Source organism: Rhineura floridana, chromosome 1 (genome assembly GCF_030035675.1).
Source record: "Rhineura floridana isolate rRhiFlo1 chromosome 1, rRhiFlo1.hap2, whole genome shotgun sequence".
NCBI classification, from domain to species: domain Eukaryota; kingdom Metazoa; phylum Chordata; class Lepidosauria; order Squamata; family Rhineuridae; genus Rhineura; species Rhineura floridana.
Genome location: NC_084480.1, coordinates 242,463,954 through 242,487,956, shown reverse-complemented (window position 1 = coordinate 242,487,956; position 24,003 = coordinate 242,463,954). Strand labels below are relative to the sequence as shown.

Genomic DNA, 24,003 nt, shown 5'->3' with positions numbered 1-24,003 from the left:
ATCAATTACTTGTTATGAATATTGAGGATTTTAACAGATTACAGATTGAAAACAGCAGAGATTTGTATTGTGTCACTTGCATATGTATGGGGGGGAGTCGTATGATTTCTATGGAAATGAAATCAGAAAGGGCTTCGATAAAGGGCAAACATCAAGGCAACATTCTGATTCTGCAGCTCTTTATATTCACTGGCAAAACATTTCCATTTTGGTTCAGGTTCCATTGTTGTAATTAAAAATATTTTGTAATTTTTATATCACTAAATGAATGTTACCTCATCACCAATGACATTCCTCCTCAGTGAGAATGTATATTTCTTCTTTTCTTCAATCATGTTACTTGAGTACAGGCATACCCCGCTTAACGTTGCTTCACTTAACGTTGCCTCGCTATAACGTACGTGCTCCATACGTCCCCATACCCCGCTTAATGTTTGCGCGCTTCGCAATAACGTACAATTTATTGGCATGATGCCGCTGCCATCTAGTGGTGATTGCGTGCAGTACAAGTGAAGACAATTGCTTCACTTAAAGTAGATTTTCACTTAAAGTATACTCTCCGGTCCCATTGCGAACATTAAAACGGGGTATGCCTGTATTCTGTGAGGCCTTACACCTTCATTTTATCTTGCAGACTCTTCACAGTGCAACAATGTGGCTTGCTGCATCAAGTTCATTCCAACATTACCAGACACCTCAGGGAATTGCTATTTCAATTGGCACATCATAGCCAAATATCTCCATCTCCTCTCCTTCATTTGTGGTTTTCAATCAAAACTGTCACTGTTGAATTCTACATACAGAAATATCACTGCTATTTGGAAGTACTGTCTCTAACCACAGAAATTAGAGATGTTTAATATATTCCTCCAGTTTTATAGGCACATTTGACTTGAAAATACTTTAAGTTGAAATCGATAGGAATATCCTCTACAAAGGTATGTATAGGATGGTATTAAGTAGAATTTTATTCAGGTGAACAAAAGTTTTCCCTTGGGTGATTAAAATTTTTTTAAGAGCCTCAGATAGAGGCTTTTCAAAATTTGTGTTTTCCTGTTTCTGAAGGTGAGTAATTCTCACCTGGTTTTTGCCTGTCTCTTGAAATGCTAAGCTTTCATTCTTCCTGGAATCATGGAGCAATTAAGCTTACTGACATGCAAGTTCTATTCCTTGCAACATGTTATCTCATATGTACATTGTTCCTGTTCTGTGCTTTCAAGTCGACTATGACTTATGGCGACCCTATGAATCAGTGACCTCCAAGAGCATCTGTCATGAACCACCCTGTTCAGATCTTATAAGTTCAGGTCTGTGGCTTCCTTTATGGAATCAATCCATCGCTTGTTTGGCCTTCCTCTTTTTCTACTCCCTTCTGTTTTTCACAGCATTATGGTCTTTTCTAGTGAATCTTGTCTTCTCATTATGTGTCCAAAGTATGATAACCTCAGTTTCATCATTTTAGCTTCCAGTGTCAGTTCTGGTTTAACTTGTTCTAACACCCAATTATTTGTCTTTTTCACAGTCCATGGTATGCACAAAGCTCTCCTCCAACATCACATTTCAAATGAGTTGATTTTTCTCTTATCTGCTTTTTTCACTGTCCAACTCTCACATCCATACATAGAGATTGGGAATACCATGGTCTGAATGATCCTGACTTTAGTGTTCAGTGATACAACTTTGCCTTTGAGGACCTTTTCTAGTTCTCTCATAGCTGCCCTCCCCAGTCCTAGCCACCTTCTGATTTCTTGACTATTGTCTCCATTTGGGTTAATGACTGTGCCGAGGTATTGATAATCCTTGACAAGTTCAATGTCCTCATTGTCAACTTTAAAGATACATAATTCTTCTGTTTTCATTACTTTAGTCTTTTGGACATTCAGCTGTAGTCCTGCTTTTGTGCTTTCCTCTTGCACTTTCATCAGCATTCTCAGCTAGTATTATGGTATCGTCTGCATATCTTAAATTATTGCTATTTCTCCTTCCAATTTTCACACCTCCTTTGTCTTGGTCTAATCCTGCTTTCCGTATGATATGTTCAGTGCATAGATTAAATAAGCAGGGTGATAAAATACACCTCTGTCTCACACCCTTTCTGATTGGTTTCTCCATATTCTGTCCTTACAAAAATATTGGTTAGGATGTCATTTTGACTTCAAATAAAATATATTATTTTTAAGATAAATATTGCAATAATTAATGGTGTTATAAATATGTGCAAAAATCTATGCATTGTTAGTATTGCACCCTTTCACCAAGGCATTCAGGGTGGTGTGGCATATATGAGAATTTATTTGAATGTTACATGAATACGTCCCATTCCTTATTGCAATTGTTAATGTAAATGTACTGCCTTCAAGTCAATCCCAATTTATGGTGACCCTATAAATAGGGTTTTCATAAGGCTGAGAGGCAGTGACTGGCCCCAGGTCACCCAGTGAGCTTCATGGCTATGCAGGGATTCCAACCCTGGTCTCCCAGGTCGTAGTCCAACACCTTTACCACTAAACCACACTGGTTCTCCCAAATGTTAATGCTAAGATATATAAGCAGGATTCTTGACCATGCCTCTCACATTTACCAGTGCCTTATCTGCCACCTGCTGGCAGAATGGAGTACATGATATAAATTTATTCCTCAAGATAACTGGCTGGTTTGAAGCCCATTTGCAACTTAAGGTAGTGTGGAGAAATGCTATATATGGGTTTGTTTGTGTTTAAAAATTATTATATGACCCCTATGATTGCCATGAGGCCTTATTTTGGTACATTCTTGGAAGCCTGCTTGGCAGTGGTTGCCTGGTGACAGGTACTGAGAGGAGGGAGCCACAATCGCTTTACGATTCTAGTAGATGGGGCCTGATTGGGTAAATACTGATTGGCAGGAGGTTCCAGGCAGTTGGGAGTGAGTCAGGGAGTTAGGAGTCTGAAATGACAGGTGGTTGTTGGTTATAGAATGAGGAGTTGGTTGGTAACAATAGCTGAGGGAAGTACTGAAGCCTATATATAGTTACCCAAGGTGTCATTGATTGTGGTCTGATGAAGATCAGAAGGGAGCCAGTGACTGAGTGAGTCCAAGGGGCTACCTTGAAGAAAGGACTTGCCAGAGGAAAGTGACATATGTGGGGAGATAACACTGGCTAACCTGTCCCACAGCCAGGAGCACAATCAGAGGAGCTTTGGGGCACAGAGGCAGAGTGGCCCCAATAGCTGAACTGGATTGTGGAAGTAATTGGCTAGGGTGGTGGTTTAGGGAAACTGGCCTAAGGGGAGAGCCACTTGGAGGCTGGTGTCAGCAACGGTGTCTCTGGAGACTTTAGAACCTGTCACCAAGCACCTATAAAGTCTCCAAATAAGCAACCCTATTCCCTTTTGTAAATAGTGTCCCTTTAATAAACCTACAACATACTTTAAGGTTTATACTGACTCAGTGGTGATGTCATCTCATGCCTAAAGCCTTCCATACATGCTACTAGCAGGGTTTAAAGAAGTATTCTGTGTGAATTGGTAGGGTTACAGAAGCCTGTTTATGTGAAGTGAGGCTGAGGAACCAGGGAATCCCTGACAGGTAGAGACATACTTGCTGTTCTGCCGGTTCCAGTGCGTCTCCACCTCTCTTTTCTGAAAACGGGCACATGACGCTAGTCAAACCCCATCCCTTTTTACTTTAAAACCTGGAGGAATCAGCCTGAGTGCATTTTAAAAAAAAATTGCTTCAAAGAGATTTCACAAGTTTTTGGCTGATCAATCTATTCCCCTTCCAGGGATGGCCAATGGAAACTCTTTGCTGTAGTGTGCTCAGAGCCTTAGACTATTGTACTTCCACTCTAATCCACTGAAGATTGTCTATAGTCCCAATTATATCTTGTTGAATTTATTGATGCTTATGTGTGTGTTGTCATTTGCATAAATTGTTTATCCAGGATACATGCGGGAGGGAGAACAGGTAAACTTTAGTGGGGTCTGGCCTGGGATGCAAGCTTATTCCCATCAAGAAAAATTCATGCTTATACATTTCTCTGTATCTATGTATTAGGGTTGTGCACCACCAACCACAAGATTTGATTCAGACACCAATTTGGTACTTTGGAAACAACTTGCCTAAGTCCAAAACACTTCAGAGGCTGCCCAGCTTGGTTCAGGGTCCAAGTCCACTTTGGAAAAAGCAAGGGTCTTCCCATTGTTCATTCACTATTGGGAAATAAAGGAAATGGCTTTTTTCCTTTTGACATAAGTGGATAAAATTAGCAGACATAGTAGCCCCTCAAGAGTGGATAAAACCTGGAAATTACAGACAAAGAAATCTGGGGGTTTTGTGGTAGGCACCTTTAAAGTTTTCTTTTTTACAAAAAGTTTAGAACTTTATTCATTTTGCAGAATTTGGTTAAATGTGTAAGCATGGTAGACCCTCCTGACTACTGCCAAATTTCAGAAGGATAGCTACAAGGGCAGCCTTTACAGTTTTGGGCTGGGCAAAAAAATAAATAAAAAGAATCCATTTCCTCTAGTGTTTTGTGAGCAACTGGTCTGAAAATAGCAGACATGAAAGATGCCCCCAGGTAAGAAACCTGCCAAATTGAAGGCAAATTAGCCTAAGGGATTTTGTGCTGGGTACCTTTAAAGCTGATTTTTTTGGGGGGTGGGGAGGCCTACAAGGGATTTACTTTCTTCCTTGTGGTGTTTTTTGTGGAGGGCCACCAATTCAAGGGCATTATTGAAGGTTCTCCTAGGTGGTACTGCATACAGAAAAAGTCATACAAAAAAGCCATATACATGAGACACCAAGAATTTAATAATATAAGACAGATTACGGCTGAATAAAATCATTGCAGACAGAATAAATAAAACAGACTGCACTAACCCCATTCTAAGTGGGGAGGGGATCCACTAGCTCTAATAGGAACAAACAAGAAACACAACACTGCAAAACAGCCACAAGTTCAACTCAAAAGCAATAAATGAAAAAAAAAGTGTAGAATTTGAAAGTGTGGGTAAATAGAAGGAGTGGGTTTGGCCACATCCGCACCATACATTTAAAACATTATTACACTATGTTAATAGTCATGGTCTCCCCCCCCCAAGAATCCTGAGAACTGTAGTTTGCTAAGAATGCTAAGTGCCGTTAGGAGACCTCTGTTCCAACTACCGATCTCAGAGTGGTTTAACAATCAGTCCCTCTTCCCAGGGAACTCTGGTACAACACAGGTATAAATACTGAGAGCAATCTGGTTAATCCATGTAAAAAAGGTGATCCAAAAATTATTACAGCAATGTAGAATCCTGAACAAGAGAAATCAACTCTGAGTAGCAAACACATCACTATGAAAACATATGAATTGTGCCTTACATATACAATGAAGGAGAATCATTATGCCACATAATGTAGGATGGAACATCTGTTTTATATATTGTAGAAATTATCTGTGAAGAGATTTCCCCCCCCCCCCACAAACTGTCTTTTAATTTGTCTGAAATAAGGAACAATTATTTAAAATAATGGGCACCGGGCAATATCTTCAGCAGTTGCTTCAAATACTTTTATTTTTTTGCCACTGGCTCAGCAGCAGCAGAGCTTGGAAAAGTTACTTTTTTTAACTACAACTCCCATCAGCCCAATCCAGTGGCCATGCTGGCTGGGGCCTGGGGCTGATGAGAGCTGCAGCAGCAATAGGAAAATATCCTGTCGTCGTCCCCCCCCCCAACCTAGGGAATAGAGGTAGTACACTTACTATAAGGGAGAGAGCTGCACTCAGGGCTTAAAAACAAAGAACTAAATATATAAAATAAAAAGCAGGGGGGGAAACAATAAATGAGGGGACATTAAATGCAGGGGAAACGGCATACAGACTATTACTGAAAGGAAGAGGGAAAGAAAACTGGGAAAGCTCAGATGGCTAAGAAGAACCTGGTTACATGTGAAGGGAGAAGGCCTGTTAGCACATCTTCATATGTGAACATTAATTCCCGAAATCAAAGTCATTTCCTCTAATAGTGAACTCAGCTAGTGAGTGCGCTGACAGGACTATAGATGAAATGTGGCCCACTAAGAGAAAGAAAAAAGATGGTGATATCAGAATGCTCAGAATTCCAGGGTTTGCAGATGAATACAAATTTTGTAGGAGGTAAAAAAAACCTAAGGGGGCAAAGTCCCCCCCCCAAAATCTGCCTAATAAGAACTGAGCATGCTCTGTGACCACAGAATGCTGAATGTCTGAGGGGAGAAAAGAAAAACAGGGGTAATGGAAAAGTATCTTGGATGATGGCATGGCTTATGCAATGTTTTATTTCAAGTTCCACTGGTCCCATTATACAGTGCTCTTGTCTACATAAAACCTGGACATTTTCAGCTTTCCAGAAGGAACCTGCACTACTGTTGTAGGCCATGAAGGTAAAGCTGTGTACACACTCCCATTTACTCTCCCAAGCTGGTTACGGATGCAGTGTACACCATATGTTAGCCACAATCCTTACCTATCCTGTCCTTTCTTATTAAATATTGTATTTTTATTTATTATATATATATATACACACACACACTGCCCTTTCTCCCAGTAGGAGCCCAGGGCGGCAAACAAAAGCACTAAAAACACTTTAAATTATCATAAAAACAGACTTCAAAATATATTTAAAAAAACAACCATTAAAAACATTAAAACAAAACATCTTTAAAAAAGCTTTAAAACATTTTTTAAAAGTTTAAAAATATATTAAAAAAGCAATTCCAAGACAGATGCAGAATGGGATAAGGTCTCAAAAGGCTTGCTGAAAAACAAAGGTCTTCAGTAGGCACTGAAAAGAGATAGTGCCTGCCTAATATTTAAGGGAAGGGAGTTCCAAAGGGTAGGTGCCACTACGCTAAAGGTCCGTTTTCTATGTTGTGCGGAACAGACCCCCTGATAAGATGGTATCTGCAGGAGGCCCTCACGTGCAGAGTGCAGTGATTGACTGGGTATATAAGGGATAAGACGGTCTTTCAGGTATCCTGGTCCCAAGCTGTATAGGACTTTATAAACCAAAACTAGAACCTTGAACTTAGCCTGGTAGGTAATATATAGCCAGTGCAATTCTTTCAGTAGTGGAATGACATGTTGGTGCTAACCTGCTCCAGTGAGCACTCTCGCTACCGCATTTTGCACCAGCTGCAGCTTCCGGACCAACCTCAAGGGCTGCCGCACATAATGCGCATTACAGTAATCCAATCTGGAGGTTACCAGGGCATGGACAACAGCGGTCAGGCTATCCCTGTCCAGAAATGGCCACAGCTGTCTTACTAGCTGAAGCTGGTAAAAGGCACTCCTAGCCACTGAGGTCACCTGGGTCTCTAGCGACGAAGATGGATCCAGGAGCTTCCCCAGATTACAGACCTGTTATTTCAGAGGGATAGGACCCCATCCAAAGCAGGAAACTGACCAATTATCTGAACTTGGGAACCACCAACCCACAGCATCTCTGTCTTGCTAGGAATGAGTCAGTTGATTGGCCCTCAACCAACCCACCACCGAGTCCAGGCACTGGTTCAGGGCTTGCATGGCCTCTCCCGATTCAGATGTTACAGAGAAATAGAACTGGGTATCATCAGCATACTGCTGACACCTTGCCCCAAATCTCCTGATGACCGCTGCCAAGGACTTCATATAGATCAGTGGTTCCCAACCTTTATGAGCAGAAGACCCCCTTTATAAGCTGAACATTTTTTGTGACCCCCTCCCCCCAGGGAGGCAGGCTGGCTGCAAGGAAGGGGGAAAGCAGCCTTTCTTTGCAGCCTTGCTTCTGTTTGCTTCACAAAAACCCCTCTCCTCTCATTCTAAGCAAGGGCGTTGCCAGTAGCGGAAGTGCAAGGAGACGGGAATCAGTGATAGTAATCCCCTCTTCTTCCTGGTAGCTCCACCCTCAGCCTCCTTTGGCATCTGCCATGTATTCTATAGGCAGATGCCTGTCCTTAGTGCTCCTGAAAGACGCTCTGGCGCTTCAGCAAAAGGCCTCCCCTCTCGTCTGGAGCAAGGGGGAGGTGTCATCTGCAGCGGCAGTGGAAAGCAGACAGTGTAGAGGGAGTGAAGACTTTTTTCAAAAATTAATAAATAATTCATTTCTTTACTGTTCACGGCCCCCTCTGGATTACTTCGTGGCCCCCCTGGGGGTCCCGGCCCCCAGGTTGGAAACCACTGATATAGATGTTAAACAGCATGGGGGACAAGATGGTACGCTGCAGCACCTCATAGCACAACTGCCAGGGGGCCGAAAGATAATCACCCAATGCTAATCTCTGAAAATAACCTTGGAGATAGGATCAGAACCACTGTAAAATAGTGCCTCCAATACCCATCTCAACAAGTCAGCCCAGAAGGATACCATGGTCAATGGTATCAAAAGCTGCCAAGAGATCAAGCAAGAATAATAGGGTCGCACTCCCCCTGTCCTTCTCCTGAAAAAGGTCATCCGTCAGGGCAATCAAGACTGATTAAGTCCCATAACCAAGCCTGAACCTAGACTGGAATGGGTCAAGATAATCTGATTCATCCAAGAGTACTTGCAATTGCTGTGCCACAACCCTCTCAATCACCTTCCCTAAGAAGGGGGTATTTGCAACTGGGCAGTAGTTGTCGCAAACCAATGGGTCCAGGATGGGCTTCTTCAGGAGCAGTCGAATCACCCCCTCTTTCAGTGCGGCTGAAATCACTCCCTCCTGCAACAATGCATTGACCACACCCTGAATCCACTCGGTCAAACCCCCTCAGCAAGCTTTAATAAGCCAAGAAGGGCAAGGGCCAAGAGGACACATTGCCCCCTTGGCAAGCTTGATGTCAACAGACCCCTGAGAATATGGAAAAGCTCCACTGGACTGCTACTTTAGGATGCAATGGTGGCAGAGAAGTGGGCCCTCACCGCCACACAGTAGGCACGGTTATGCTTTACTCATGTCCTATCAGGCTCACAGCACATCTTTTGCCGCTTGCGCTCTAGAAGTCATCCAGCCTGTTTCATCGCCCTTAGCTCACTGGTGTACCAGGGTGCAAACCGGGTTCCACAATGCCGGATAGAGCGCTCGGGGGCAACCGTGTCAAGAGCCTGACACACCTAGCTGTTCCACAGCATGACAAGGGCTTCAACAGGGTCACCTGCTCTATCTCCTTGGAACTCCATTTTGGTGTGTTTCCCCCCATGCCAGTCTGATTCAAATTGAGAAAAAGAATGATCTAGCTGCGTTTTAAAGTAGTAATGTGTACACAGCCAAAAGTAAAATGACTTCAAATGTTTCTAAAATAGAAGGGGAATGGGGTGCAAGAATTGTGTTGTTGCTCCTGGCTACAGCAGCCACAGGCACTGCCCAGCACAACATCTATACAATTACATTCTTTGCAACAGCAGTGGATATGTTTGCATTTTTCTGTAACAAATAACTATGGTCTGGGTGTTGGAAGTTTCCAATCAAGAGCAGCTCATCTAGAAAAGACCAAAGAAAGTCTGAATCCTACCCTGCATGTGAATAACTAAGCAATTTTTGCATGACAAAAAAAATCTTAGCAAAAAGTTTTGAGCTGTAATACAGCATTGTCATTTCGAGCAGTAAACAATTTGCATGTTTCTCCATGATTCCATTGGGGCCCAGTGAATTCACAAGCTGGAAACAGCATTTCCTCAAGCTGTACCAAAGGCCAATTGTGGGAGAAATAGCTGCAATTAAGTTTTGGTGTTTATTATTATCAGGGTTACCAACTTCATTTCAGGCCACACTAATCAGAGCTCTTGATCTACTACACATTAAATGCGTCTTTAAAAGAAGAAACTATCTCTCCCTACACATACATAATAGCGTGTGGCTGAATAGTGTGTGCTCTGTACCCTGCACTTGAAACAGCAACCCTGCTGCGTTCGAGCTTCTTGCTCTTCCTGACTCTTGGCAAAGATGGATTTGGACGGAGGCCGACGGAACCTCCTGCCACCGTAGAAAAAACCTCCGCAGCACAAGACAGTGGAGGATCCAAGAGCAGCAGATGGCTATTACATTCAGTGGAAGCCCTGCTCCTCCACTCCGGGCGTTCCACCAGACACATCCCCTTGACCCGCGCGAACCCTGTGTCGTCACCAGCGCCGTCCCCGTTAGTCACAAACAGGAAAGGCTCCTCAATTTCCTTACAAGGGCAAGAGCCTATTCTTTTCGTTCCATTGTGCGCACCCTCCACTCCCCCTCCCTTGTGGCCACGCCCCGTCCTCTGGAATGCGACGGGCGCACGGGACTGTACCAATTCAACAACAGTGGACGGAGGGAAGGGCCGAGCCAACTATCCTTTCCCCCAGGGTCGCCGCAACATCTAGGTCTTGTAAAGGAGTAAAAAGAGAATCTATGTCTGAACGTTGTCTGGTTACTGAACCACTGGTTAATTTTTCTCCTTACTGACGGTGCGGACTCATTCCTCTCCCCCCCCTTTCTCCTATGCTGGCGCGGCAGTAGTTCCTCCCGATATTGCGCTCTCCGGAAGTTGAGGCAGCTCGACTGCTTGGCTCTGCAGCCGTTGGTACTTTCTTGGGTTCTCCCGGAGCAGATTCTCTTCCATTGCCATTCAGGTGAGAGATGTTGAAAACACCTCCGTTGGTGGACGGGCCCATTTGGGAGACGGGATGGGAGAGAGAGGTTCAAAAAGCCCCGTGTTGCGTCTCCCCCTCCTTTCCCCACGGTCGTACGACGCCTGCTTTGTGCTACCGCCGCCATGGCCCAATTGCCGGCTGTTGAGTAGAGTGGCCCCGTTGGGCCTAGGTGTCGTTTGTCCTCAGAATGCTGCTGTTTGCCCTCGGGAGCACATTGGGGTAGGGCGCGGTTGTCATGGCGGTGGTGGCGGCTGCTGGGAGAGAAGCGGGGATTGAATTGCTTTCTGCTTGTCGACAGTTGCCTCGACAATTGGTTATATGACACGGGGGGTGCAGGGAAGGGTTGCGCCGACCGTCCGTCCCGTCTCTTATTTTTGTTTGTTTGTGGTGAGCTCATTGCCTATCTAGCCTCATTGAAGAAAGGAGAATAAATGCTGTGATTTCAAAATTACATGATGTTATTTTAGAGAGTGTAAACATAAAGGGGCCTATGGCCATACTACCGTGAACACGTCTGATCTCGGAAGCTAAGCAGGGTCAGGCCTGGTTAGTATTGGGATGGGAGACTTCCTGGGAATACCGGGTGCCGTAGGCTTAGAGGAAGGCAATGGTAAACCACCTCTGAATACTTCTTACCATGAAAAACCGTATGAACATACACACACATATATATATTTAAAAATCCATAGGGTCGCCATAAGTATTCATAGGGTTGCCATGAGTCCTCATCAACTTGAAGGCACAACAAATATAAAGGGAGGGATAGAGGGATTGGCGGTTTCACAATTCGAATATACCTAGGAAGGCGGCTGCCCTTTGTAGAAACAGATTGTCAAGAAATGGTTGCAGAAACCCATCCCAAATGTATATGTCTTGACCTAAGATACGTCGTCTATAGTGATTTTGACTCTTGTCAATTGATTGCAGGCACGTTTCCTAAACTAAACACTGTTGTGCACTCTGACAAAAACAGCTCGAATCCACTGGCTGGCTGAGTCTCAAGTTTTGGGTGCTGCTCCTCTGCTTGTCCCTATTTCCAAACAAACTGTCTGCTGCAGTGGACAGTGGGTGGTTTGGTCAAGTTTATTGTACATTTCCTTCCCCTCCCAAGAGATTGGATACCTTCTTTAGTCGCCTTGTGTTATACAGCAGAGAGGCTTGTGGCATCTTAATCTTAAAGACTACAGAAACTTAGGCTGGTGCAGAATTGCACTACAACTGTAGAGGTGCAGGTTCAGATCCCCATGAAGCTAACTGGGTGATATTGGGCCAGTCAGAATCCTAACCTTTCTCACAGTGTTTTTGGGAGGATAAAATGAGGGGGAGGTAGGTAGGCTTTAAATGCAGTAAAACCAATCTGGCTTTAAGATGCTTCAAGCCTTAGTTTTTTGGTTCAACAGACAATAACAATGCTACTCTGAAACTTGTTTCTTTGTTCACTTGCTTGAAATTATCTGTTCAGTATACTATATCTGACAACAAGTTCTTTAGTTAACACATGACAGCCAAATACTCTGTTTGTAAGTGAAACATTATAGTAAACTTCGCCATAGATCTGTTTTTTCTTTTTATCATTTTAAGTGTGTAAAGTGTTCTGCCTCACCATGGACCTACACATGCTGTAGTTTGGTGAAAGTAGAGCTTAGTATAACTGGAAGTGGTTAGATATGTAGAATATAAACTTAGAACAAGTTTGTGTAGAATATAAATTTAGGACAAGAAAAAGTAGGTTATTTCAGAGCGACAGAGCCTATCTAAAAATGGGGAAACTTTGGCTTCTCAAAACTTGTTACTGGTGCTAGGAATTTGAAATATGTGTTCAGCCCTCATACAGCATTCTGCCTAGTGCATTCCAAAGCAAGCCATGTTAATGGAGGAGTTTCACTGTAATAAGATTCCAGTTGCACTATTCATTTTTATGCAAGCCCCATCAAACAACACCAGAAGTTTTTTTTAAAAAAACAACAGGTGATTAAATAGCTAAGTTAGAAGTAGTATGCACTAAATCCTTGTGTGTACTCATCTCTGTTTGTCTCAAGTTAGTTATGGAGATCTGGGGAGCCATATGAGAGTTCTATAAATGCCACACGGAAATCTGGCAGCAAGCCACTAATGTAAAAGGACTGAAAATGTTAACTTTTCAGACTAGTCTGCTAAACAACCATCTTGTAAAATTTACAAAGCAAAATAGGATTTGTATTACAAACAATTCTGCAAATACCCATGTAAGTCATTAGTAGGCTTCTCTTTCTCTGACTGTCATCTGGAAGTGAATTTTAATACATTGCAGAAATGTAGTTGTTTGCAACTTAGAATTAAAGGCAGGTCTAAATAGATTACAGAAGTGGGACTGCCAAAAGTTAGCCATGTGTAATTTACTTTGTTGATATTTGACAGGAAGCAAATGAGCTCTAATCTCATCCTCTTGCCACTTTTTGTTTTGAGTTCACTGCAATAGTCTTTATGAGTTTCTAGTAGATACTGATGAATTATGTGGTCTACAGGACTTTACTTTGTAAATTGGTGGCTGAAATTAAACCAGTATATTGGGCCTTGTAGACGCTTCAGTGTATGCTTAACTATAGTTACCATAAATTATTCAGCTTGTAATGATTGAAGCAATACATCTGAACAGGAATGGGAAACCTAAACAGTCCAGATGTTGTTGCATTCCCAATTGCCATTAGCCCAGCCAGCATGGGCAATTGTCAGGGATGATGGCAGCTGTAGCCCTGCTTCTAAAGGGCGGGGCACACAACTTCATCATCCCTGTTCTAAAGGGACAGAAAAATGCATGAAAAGGACACATATTCATGGGCAATGTACTAACAGCAATTTCTAGTTTTAGTTGCTTTTTTACATAAATGTGAAGATTGGGGTTTGATTGACCCAGTTGATCATAAGATTAAAATTACTTGTGGTCAGTATTGTTGGTAGCGGTATTGTTGATTCTCTTGGAAAAACTTCAGCCTTTTTGTAATATCCATTTACGTGCTTGGTAATGCATGATACTTTTGAAATTTAAATTACTTTAACTTTTTCTGAGTAGTTATATATGGTGGGGAATGCCTAAAACTACAGCTTGACATGTGAAACAACTCCCAATATCAGTTTTTAGGTGAAAACCCACTATTTTCCATTTGTTTCACCCTCCTCAACTTTCTTCATGTGCATGTTTGCTTCATCCTGCAGGCAACAATAATGTGTAGCCACTTGCTCTATACATACCTCCACCTGCTGTTGGTGCTTGAAATAATAATACTGCAAATTTATCAGCTAGTTAGAATAATAACTTGGATAAATGGAAGTGCTATTTGAATTGGGTTATGTTGACAAGGAGTTTCTGCATGACCACAGTATACAGCAATCATGGTATACATGCATATCCTATATATAAGTTATATCCATGTTGATAAAATGGTGTTGAAGTTGTCCTAGATCTTTTTAAATCTTACACATTGGCTTACGTGCATGGTAGATCAGCTGCTAAAATCCGAGTTAGAACTCAAAGTCCTTGAATGGAAGATTCCACATTATGTATTGTGCTTAAGTTATTCTGGTTATGAAAGGGCAGTAAATGTTTGTTGGGTGACTTGTACATGAGCTTATTTTTAGTCTGACAGTAATTTGTGTTCTTGTGTGTCAGAGGGCTGTTGTAGATGGTACGTTTTAAATTGTGAAGTTAATCAGTAGATGAAATCAGTGTTGCTATTTGTAGATCTCCCCTTAGAATATAACTCATGTGCAACATCTCTTGCCATCTGGAAGCTTGGTCAACGATTGGGCTGTAGTCTTAATTTGAGAAATGGTAAGGGCTTTCCTCTAGCAAAAATTTATGTCTTGGTACTTTGTCAGGAAAATTGTTTGTTTGAATTTTATTATGGGATTTAAACGTTGTAAAAACTATTACATCTTCATGTAAAGCTTCATAAAGTTCCTTAGAACTCTATGTAGAAGCCAGCTGCAGAGACCAAATGGTAGAATTGACTTCAGGATGTTATAAAACAAGTTGGCTGACTTGTTTTGGCTGATCTTCATTTAGTGAAAGAATGTATCTTGGGATAAATTTAGTTTAAAAACATAGAAAAGGTTGAACAAATGTGTTTTTATTATTCTTAAAGCTATAAATTCAAACTTCATCTCTACCTAGCTAGCATGGATCAACTGAGTTGAAAAGAGCAGTAAGTATATTACAGACAGGATAATCATGGTTAATGATTTACAGTGGTTAACTTCCAGTGTAATTGTTTTCCTTCTCTAGATAACTTCTCTCTCCCCCCTCCCCACTATGTGTGTGTAATTATATATGAAATCAAATCGTTAGTGTTGCTGATTGTGTCCCCCATTGGACTATCAAGAATCTATTTCTTTAGGTATTTGTGAATTTAATTCTGTCCATGAGATACACTACTGTTTAACTTGTTTCTTCAATCTTCAATTTCTTCAAAAAGAAATAAACAGCAGTGCATCACAAATAATCTAGTACAAGGAATCTTATTTAACAGTTATGGACGAAGTAGATCTGCCAACACAAGGATTGCTGCTTACACAGTGGAACTTCTCTTTCTCGCACTCTCCTCAGATCTGCTGTGGAGGGTTGGGGAAAACCCCAGAACAGATTAAAGGGGGCACACAGGATGAGAGGGGAGGAAGTTCCATTGTGCAGTCAAAAGTCCTTGCAGTAGTGGATCTGCTTCATTGGATACTGCCCTATGCTTCTGAGAAATCCTCTGCTTTTATATGCATCTCAGTTTTTGTTCACTCACGTGCATACATTTTTTTTAATGCTTACTTGATGCCATTCTATATCTGCACGGGACTCCCCTCTTATACTTCTCCCACTACAGACAGTGGGTTGTTTCCCATTGTTTCATCAACTGACAGAAGACTCTTTGATCCAGCAAAGGCTTCTTTGAAACAGAAGGGGAGGAGAAGGTGATTTTTGCTGATTTCCTCTTCCACTCTTCTTGCCCCCCCTAATCTGCTCCAGAAGATTGGGGGACTCTTTGGAATGGGTGCAGAATAAAAGTGGATTTGTGAAAATTATCTCCTTTCCTTTTCACTTGTAGAAGCCTCTGCTGGATCAAGGAATCTTCCATCAGCAGAGGAACATAGTTGAATACAACCCTTTATGGAAGTAGGAGATATCTGTCCCAGGGCTTTTTAACATTGTAAATAATAGGGCTAGCAACCTCCAACTGTCCTGAAATTAGGACATAATCCTGATGTGTAGCTCAAAACTGTTTTCTCTTTTTTTATGAAGTTTTAACACTGACTTAGCTGGTAAATTACCATGATTACATCAAAAAGATCAATATATCTGTCAGTGGCCAGTATGTACAAAAATCATATGCTGTTGAAACTGTTAGTTAACAAGACTTTCTCTCTAAGGATCACAATAAAAGAAAAGAGAATTTAATAGGGGAAAGAGTATCAAGGCATATTTAGGGAAGATTGTGTAACGTATCTGAAGGGAGAACTGTATAGTAACTCAGTTGTGTGGTGAAATAGCAGTTACTAAGCTCTCCCAAGAGCAGCAATCATGACTGACACTAACAAAAGCATGGATGTGTCTCTCTTCAGCTCAGGCTGCTGCTTTAACAGGACTCTTAATTCAATATCATGGATGAAAGTCTGGATTTGCAGGTGCACTGATACTCAATCTCAATCAGCTGCTGTGGCTGAAGATCCTAGTATTGCTAGCACCAAATGTTCAAGTAATGAGCGTGCTCTCTAAAATAATGACTTATAACTTATATGATACATTGGTGTCTCACCCTTTCTCCAGAGAACTCAAGAGTGTGGTGTTAAATCTCTTAATTACCCTGTGACAGTTGGTTAGGTTACGAAATTGCCCTAATTTTTTGAGCAGGAATTTGAGCATAGTTTTCCGATATCCAAACCCCTCATAACACAAGTGGAAACATACGGTTTTCCAAATGTGGAACTCCCTTCAGTCCCTGCCAGTATGGCAAGTGGAGTCCAGCAACAAAAGGAAGATATAGGCCCCCACCCCTGTACTAACTATTGGTATTTATCTTGTTAATAAGATGTGACAATGTGCACATTACACATTTTAGCCGGTTTCTTTAAAATTAAAACTGTAATTGTACTTTCCATGAGTTCTTGAATGGGGTAAAATAGCCCTTGTAGCCAGATGTGTCCCATATACTAGTTTCTCTTTTTAACTATAGATTCCAGTGACTTTATCTTTCTCTCTCTCATAGAATCCAACAGCCAACATGTCAAGCAAAAGGGCAAAGACCAAGACCACTAAGAAGCGCCCTCAGCGTGCTACTTCCAATGTATTTGCTATGTTTGATCAGTCACAAATTCAAGAATTCAAAGAGGCATTCAACATGATTGATCAAAACAGAGATGGTTTCATTGACAAAGAAGACCTGCATGATATGCTCGCTTCACTTGGTAATTTTTCCTCTTTCTTCCAGTTAAGTTGCTTCTGTGTGAGGGGAAACTTCATTTTGTTTCCCAGATATGGTGCCAGGAATTTTTATTTATCTTAACATTTGAGATCAATATTATAAATTAAAATTAATACTGTAACTGATTATATAAATGATCTTTAATATATGAATGTTTGATTTTTAGGGAAGAATCCAACTGATGAATACCTAGATGCCATGATGAATGAGGCTCCAGGACCCATAAACTTCACAATGTTTCTCACAATGTTTGGAGAAAAATTAAATGGCACTGATCCAGAAGATGTAATCAGGAATGCCTTTGCTTGCTTTGATGAAGAAGCAACAGGTGAGAACATAAAACATCAGAGATAACTTTTTTGCTTTTGATCTTCACTTTGAACACTTACTTATGATAAAAATATAAAATGGACTTGAGATAAATTAAGTATTTGTAACACTTTTTTGTTAAATGTAGATTTTTGACACATTCATGGAGGCTACTAGTCATGTTTGCTAAGTTCTACAGATGTGTGCAGACTTCTGATTTCTACTTTGTTTCTTTAATAAAACCTCAAGGTCCACTAGTGGGAACCAGATGGAAAATGGTAACTTGCGGTGGAGGAGGTTGGACCAAGATGGGTCTTCGATCTGATCAGGACTGCTTTTATTTTAGAGAGAGAGAGAGAGAGAGAGCGCACGAGCGCGCGAGCGCACGAACTCCGGGGGGGGGGCAGAGGTCTAGTTTTCTCCCTTGAACAGAAACAATGGTTACATAAGCATTGCAGCTGTACAAGTTTTTTTTTTGTCAGCAGTAATTTAGAGGTAACTTAATTTGCTATCCTATATACGCTTCCCTGGGAGTGAGTCCCATTGAACTCATTTGGGCTTACATCTGAGTAGACATTATTTAGGATTGCACTGTGAAACATACAATTTAAAGGTAAACAGAATGCATGTATCAAAAGTAAATCACCAGAATAAATTTTACCGCCTCTCCTGCAATTAGAAATATGTGTTGCAACAAAGAATAAAAGTTACTTGTGGAACCTTAAATCCTTTCAGATTAGATTAACACATGACTCCCTCACCCCCTCCATTATTTCAACATGTCCAGAAAATTGTATGTCACTTAACTACTATGTCTGACAGTGCATTCCTGTCAGAGGTAGAGCTTAATCTGCAATCTTACACAATTACACATTTAATTCAAATGAGACTTAATTCTGAGTAGACATGTATAGGATTGCATTCCACCAGAATGTATTATAGAATTTCAGGGATTATACTTCTGTCAAGGCTAATTTAACCGCAACAACCAACAAATACTTTTTTGTAGCGTAATCATATATGGGCAAGAGTGGGTTTATGCCACAATTGCACTCCTACCCATTCCCACTGTGAAGTAAGCTCCACTGAATTCCATGGGACTTGCTACCTGATCTTGATACAGCTATATTAATGCTTACACCAAATTTTCCTGCATGTGTAAATCTGATGAACCACTTTCTCCTGATAATCTGTACTTCTAGGCTTCATTCAAGAAGACTACCTGAGAGAATTGCTTACTACAATGGGAGACAGGTTTACAGATGAAGAAGTAGACGAGCTGTTCAGAGAGGCACCAATTGATAAAAAGGGCAATTTCAATTACATTGAGTTCACACGCATCCTTAAACATGGAGCAAAAGACAAAGATGACTAAAACAGAACTGTTGGCTCTGCAATTCTCTTTAGATCTCACTTGCAGTTATCTTTGAGGGTTTTTTCCTGGTAGAACCTGTTGCATGCATTTAGCTTTACAGCTTTTGCCTTTCTTGATGTATTTATCTATACCAGGCATTCTGGCACATCTTGCACCTGTATAATCAGGTTGGCAATGGGGATTGTGATTGTAGTGAGAGAATTGGAGGGTAAGATCAGTGACTGAAGGCCCAGGAAAAAAGTCTCAATGTTTCTGGTTTAGCTGGATTTTTACATTTTGTAATAATGCCATTTTGAAATAAGATTGCTATACCAATAAAATACCTCAAATGCTGTATTGTGAAGTGAGATTTTATTAAGCATTTACTGTCCAGAGTTCATATTTTCCACAAAAAACAACATGGGAAACAGCATATTGGAGTGTATGAAACCCAAATAATATGATGTAAAGAACTGTATCTTTCACTTACATTGGGCTGTGGCATTGTGCAGCACAAAGGTGGTGATCTAAACTTTTTGCAGGGCAAGGATTAGTTACTCTAACTTTCCAAATTCTGTTTTCTGGCCTCCACAGTTTTGAAGAGCAGATACTTAGCCAGCCTTTATATTTTACTTTGATAACACTTGAGCTACACAGCATGTTAATAAATCATGTTTATAAAATTAGAAGGCATTTCCCTTATTTAATCTGATCTAGCAAGGCAGAAGATGTATACCTTTTCCTGTTCTCTAAAATAATTTGTAGCATTATTTCAGAATATTATAACAGTGGTGTTTTTATTTGCCAATGGATAGAGGTACTAGTTCACCAATGAGTGCATTAGAAAGAAGAGAGCTAGGTGGTACACTTACAGTACAAAAAGATTTACATCAAATCAACAGCACTGAAACTCTAATTCACACTGTGCAAAAGTAATTGCTTGTGGAGGAACATCATATTTATTTTCAGCATTTATATACTGCTTTTTAGATACACAAGTTTGTAAAGGAGGGGATGATACCGAATTTAATAAATATTTATACAGTATAACATAGTAATATTTTAACAAATATCCTGACAAGCCTAGGTGAATAAAAACCCAATACTTGGTGCCAAAAAAGATGATGCAGATTTCCTTTAAAGGGAGAGCGTAGGTCATCACAGCAGAAGAGGCCCTGTCCTAGGTCACACACTGCCTTGTTACAGATGGTACAGCAACATCCAGAAGGGCCTCAGATGAGCATCTTGATACCCAAGCAAAGAAAGAGGGTGGTCCTTCAGCTAGCTATCTTGGTCCTTTTAGGGGTTTAAAAGTTAAAACCTTCACTTTGAATTAAAACCTAGAAATGGCATGGGCATTTCAAAACTGGCACAATGGTTCCATGCACCCAGTCTTAATTAGTAACCTTGTGGTTGTGTTCTATATGAACTGTAGCTTCCAGCTGTCTTAAGGTGTGTTGGCACCATATATCACTGTTCTTCAACCTTGGGTCCCCAGATGTTGATGAACTACAACTCCCATCATCCCTGTTCATTGACCATGCCATCTGGGGATGATGCGGGTTGTAGTCCAACAACATCTGGAGCACCAAGGTTGAAGAACAGTGCCATATATAACTTGAGACTTTTTTGCCTTGTTCTTATCCTTGTTTTCCCCCGCTGTTCAGCAGTTCTGACATTTGTGTACACCTAAGTACTACAAATGAAAACAGACACTTTATTAAGGAAAGTGGTATCTGTCAACATCATAGGGTCTATCTATTCACTCTTTAGATCTGGACAAAAACCCTTGCCGCCCTGCCTCTTCTGTGGGATCAGGGGCCATTGCTGAACACAGAGGGATGAGGATGGAGGGATTCCTGAAAACTGAGTGGAGACAAATTCCACAAGCAGAGCTCCCAGATGGAAGTGCATCCAGCACTGCCTGATTTTTAGGGATTCCCCCCTTTCCCATCAGTTCCCCCATACCACAGCCCACCCTATTTTCAGGGATGCCCTTCAGGTATTTGAACAGAGTGCTGCCCTGTTCCTCCCTGGGTCTTCTCCAAGCTAAACACACCTAGTTTCTTCAACCTTTCCTCCTAGGACTTGTCCATACTGTCAGCCATCTTCATTCCCATCTCTGAATCTGTCTACATTCTTAAAATGTGGTGTCCAGAATTGGACACAGTACTCCAGATGAAATCTGACTGGTGCAGAACAAAGTGCTGCTGCTGCTGTTTGTGGCTTGAAACCTATGATTTTATTAATACAGCCTAAAATTCCATTAGTTTTTTTGCAGGCACTTGACTGCTTGAACTGCTGCCTCAGGTTCAACAGTCCCAAGATACTTTTCACATGCACCACTCATAAGCCAGTTATTCCCTCTAGTTTATAGTTGTGCTTTTTTCTTCTCATATCACCCATAATTTTCTTGGGCTTCTGTTGTTTTAACTTTTCTATCTTACGACCAGTCTTGTATGTATCCTACTGAGTATGGTTCTGCTGTATTTGGCATTATGCAATCATCACATTTTTTTTATTCTCTTCAATCTAGCTGGCTTATCTTTTTGTCCTTTAATGCAGTCCCCTGCTTCAGACCACCCAGCCAGCTTGCCTCCCTAAGAGTGTGTGTGCAGCTCTCAAAGGGCATGATTACTACAGTAAATCATGTTGGAATGTCTGTAAGATCTCTGCAGCAGGACATTCTTGTAAGGTTGCTTCCAAATATGCAGTCATTACTTTATTAAACCCTGTTAAAGGGTTCATTACTGTTTTGAAAATGATGACCAGATCTTTTTATTTAACAAGTAGTAACAGTTTATGGATTGAAAATAAAATGAAAGGTAGCTTTTCAAGCTTCTAACATTAGAATGAATTATATTTACTTACATTAATTAATTACATATGCCCATTTATCTTACACATCAGTGGTGAAAACTAAGAGTTTTATCTTTGTCATGTCTAAATATTTTCTCATAACTGGTACATCCTTAGCACAGGTCACTTCAAGGCACATCTTATTTCTGTTAACAAAGAGAACACACTAGTTCCTTTTGTTTATTATTTGGTAATCTTACATGGTTAGCCAGAATAATATATGCCACAAGGCTAAAAGTGGGTCACTGGTTTGAAAAGGTTGAAGATTAATCTTAGGACATTGGTCTTAGAACTGCGGGCTTGGGGCCCATGTTCGAGTCAAGCCTTGGCTAACAGGTTGGATCCATGGCATTATCACCACTTGCCTTCATTTAGTGGGGAGTTATTTTTTCAAACATATGTTACCAATTAGAGCTGAAAATGGTGAATCCTGTTTTGTAAGGTCCACAGTGGGACACTTTATACATTTAACAATTCTTATGAGTACACCTAAAATGTTTTGGGTGTATACATGAAAAATGTGAGTGCAACAATATCACTATCTGATACTGGAGAGCATTAGCTGCAGCTCTCTCTAGCATGCATTCAGTTCAAATCCAGATTTGCCTCTGTAATGTGTGAAATGATCCTGAATTGCTCTGTTGTTTTTGGAGCAAAGATTTGCAGTTCTCCGTTAAGTCAGGGGAAGTCAACATGGTGCCCTCCAGATGTTGTTGGACTCCCAACTTCCATTAGTGCTAGCCAGTATAGCCAGTGGTCAAAGATGATGGAAGCTGGGAGTCCAATAGCATTTGGAGGACACCACATTAAGTGATGCTGCTGGTCCCAGGGCCAGTCCACCTGTAGCTAGCAAGCACCAGCAGTGTGCTGGAGATACTGCAGACCAAAGGGGACTATGTGTTGCACCACCTTTGTAATCCAGTCAGAGCAAACACTAGTGCTGCAAGGGTGGCTACAAAGCTGCTGTTGAACTATATACAACTGCCATTGTACCTGACCACGGGCCGTGCTAGATGGGGCTGGTGGGGGTTGTAATCCAACATCTGGAAGGTAACATATTAACTACCCCTGTTCTAGAGCACAGCTGCAATAAGCATAGGAAGTTGATTGCGTGTAAAGTTTAGTTCTTCCTCACTGAAGGGGGAGAAGAAAGTATGCTCAAGTTACCAGACTATTAAAGACCTGTGGAATTTTTGCTGTGGAGTGTTATGGAACTGTAATGTTCTAAAACAGGAACAGTTCTATTCAGCGGGGTTATAATTCTTCAAATAATTTGTTCCAGAGGAGTCAGTTAAAGGTAATGAAAAAATCAGTTGTACTATACTTAAAATATTAGGGCTTTTTCTCTAGCCAGTGATAGATATATTAATATTTCTGGGGCTTAATCATGGGTGCAGTGCCCATGTGTAGTGAGGTCAACAGAGGCCTGTCTTCTCCCATTCCACTTCCTACCATGAGCACTGCCACGCAAGCAGGCTGTGTGAGAGGCGTTACAGAAAATGGGAATGTCATGCATACCTTCTATATCACGATCCAGCTCCCAACGTGTGCCATGAAAGGTACTCATGGGGTAACTTGCATTATGCAGAAACTGAGGGTGGGATGGGGATACGGGAGGTATGTACATTGGCAAGGAGCAGGAGAAATGGTTCAACTGAGCTCAGTGCAGTGGTGGATGATGCCTATTGGGACTGGGGGACCGGGGATACAGGGTGGCCAACAGTAAGAGAAGACAGACCCAATAATAGACAGAGATAGAACAATAGGCAGGTCAAGCCAACTAATTGTAATTTTGTCCTCATTCTCCTGCTGAGTTCTACAAGGGCCAAACTGAGACCAAGGAAGAGGAAGCCAAGAGCTAGTTGTAAGTAAGAAGGCAAGCAGATGGGAGTTGGCTGAGGTTGGTGGGACAGTGACCCATTTGCCCTAATGGATCAGCCTCCACAGGCTCAATGCCACTCATGCTGTCCTTCACACCCACATATCTGGACTGAGCCCCTAACATTTGTAGTGACACATATATACCCCACCTTTCTTTCATCACAGAACTCAAGGCAGCATACATGTGGTTCCCAGGAGGTCTCCCATCCAGGCACTGACCACACCCAGACCTGCTTAGCTTTGGCAAGGTGGTGGCCTCATGTGCCTTCAGACCATAGTCTACATATTAAATATGTAGCTTTAAAAATATTAGAGAGAACTTACATGTATATGCAAGCACGCCGCAGAATTACTTTGTTTTCCTTGCTGTTAGAAAGCTTCCTATGCTGTATATTTCTTCCTTGGAAAATAAAACGGCTCTCCTAAGGTATTTTAATGAGTGGCAAATGCACATTTGCTTGAAGGCATCAAAGACATCTTTGTCCTAACTTTCAATTAAGGAAATAAATAAAGTTATTGTGGAGCCCCTGAACAATGTTTTTACTAGATAACATTTTAACTGACTTTAAAAAAA

General features: G+C 41.3%; 1 protein-coding gene and 1 pseudogene across 2 annotated transcripts; both read left to right on the top strand.

Moving 5' to 3' along the window:
* Positions 1–10,229: 10,229 nt before the first annotated feature.
* On the top strand, positions 10,230–19,044 carry MYL12B (myosin light chain 12B). 2 transcript variants are annotated; one of them, XM_061596134.1, is made up of 4 exons: positions 10,230–10,562; positions 16,811–17,009; positions 17,193–17,354; positions 18,538–19,044. In XM_061596134.1, the coding sequence occupies exons 2-4, from the start codon at positions 16,826–16,828 to the stop codon at positions 18,708–18,710; spliced, it is 519 nt and encodes a 172-aa protein (XP_061452118.1). In that variant the 5' UTR covers positions 10,230–10,562; positions 16,811–16,825; the 3' UTR covers positions 18,711–19,044. The 2 variants fall into 2 exon arrangements, with proteins under 2 accessions (XP_061452118.1, XP_061452109.1); XM_061596125.1 differs by lacking the exon at positions 10,230–10,562 and adding an exon at positions 14,285–14,391.
* Positions 11,070–11,178, top strand: LOC133375850 (5S ribosomal RNA; annotated as a pseudogene).
* Positions 19,045–24,003: the final 4,959 nt, after the last annotated feature.

Coding starts and splice junctions, on each gene's coding strand:
- MYL12B (XM_061596125.1), top strand. Junction 17,010..17,192: donor TGATATGCTCGCTTCACTTG/GTAATTTTTCCT, acceptor TTTGATTTTTAG/GGAAGAATCCAACTGATGAA. Junction 17,355..18,537: donor CTTTGATGAAGAAGCAACAG/GTGAGAACATAA, acceptor CTGTACTTCTAG/GCTTCATTCAAGAAGACTAC.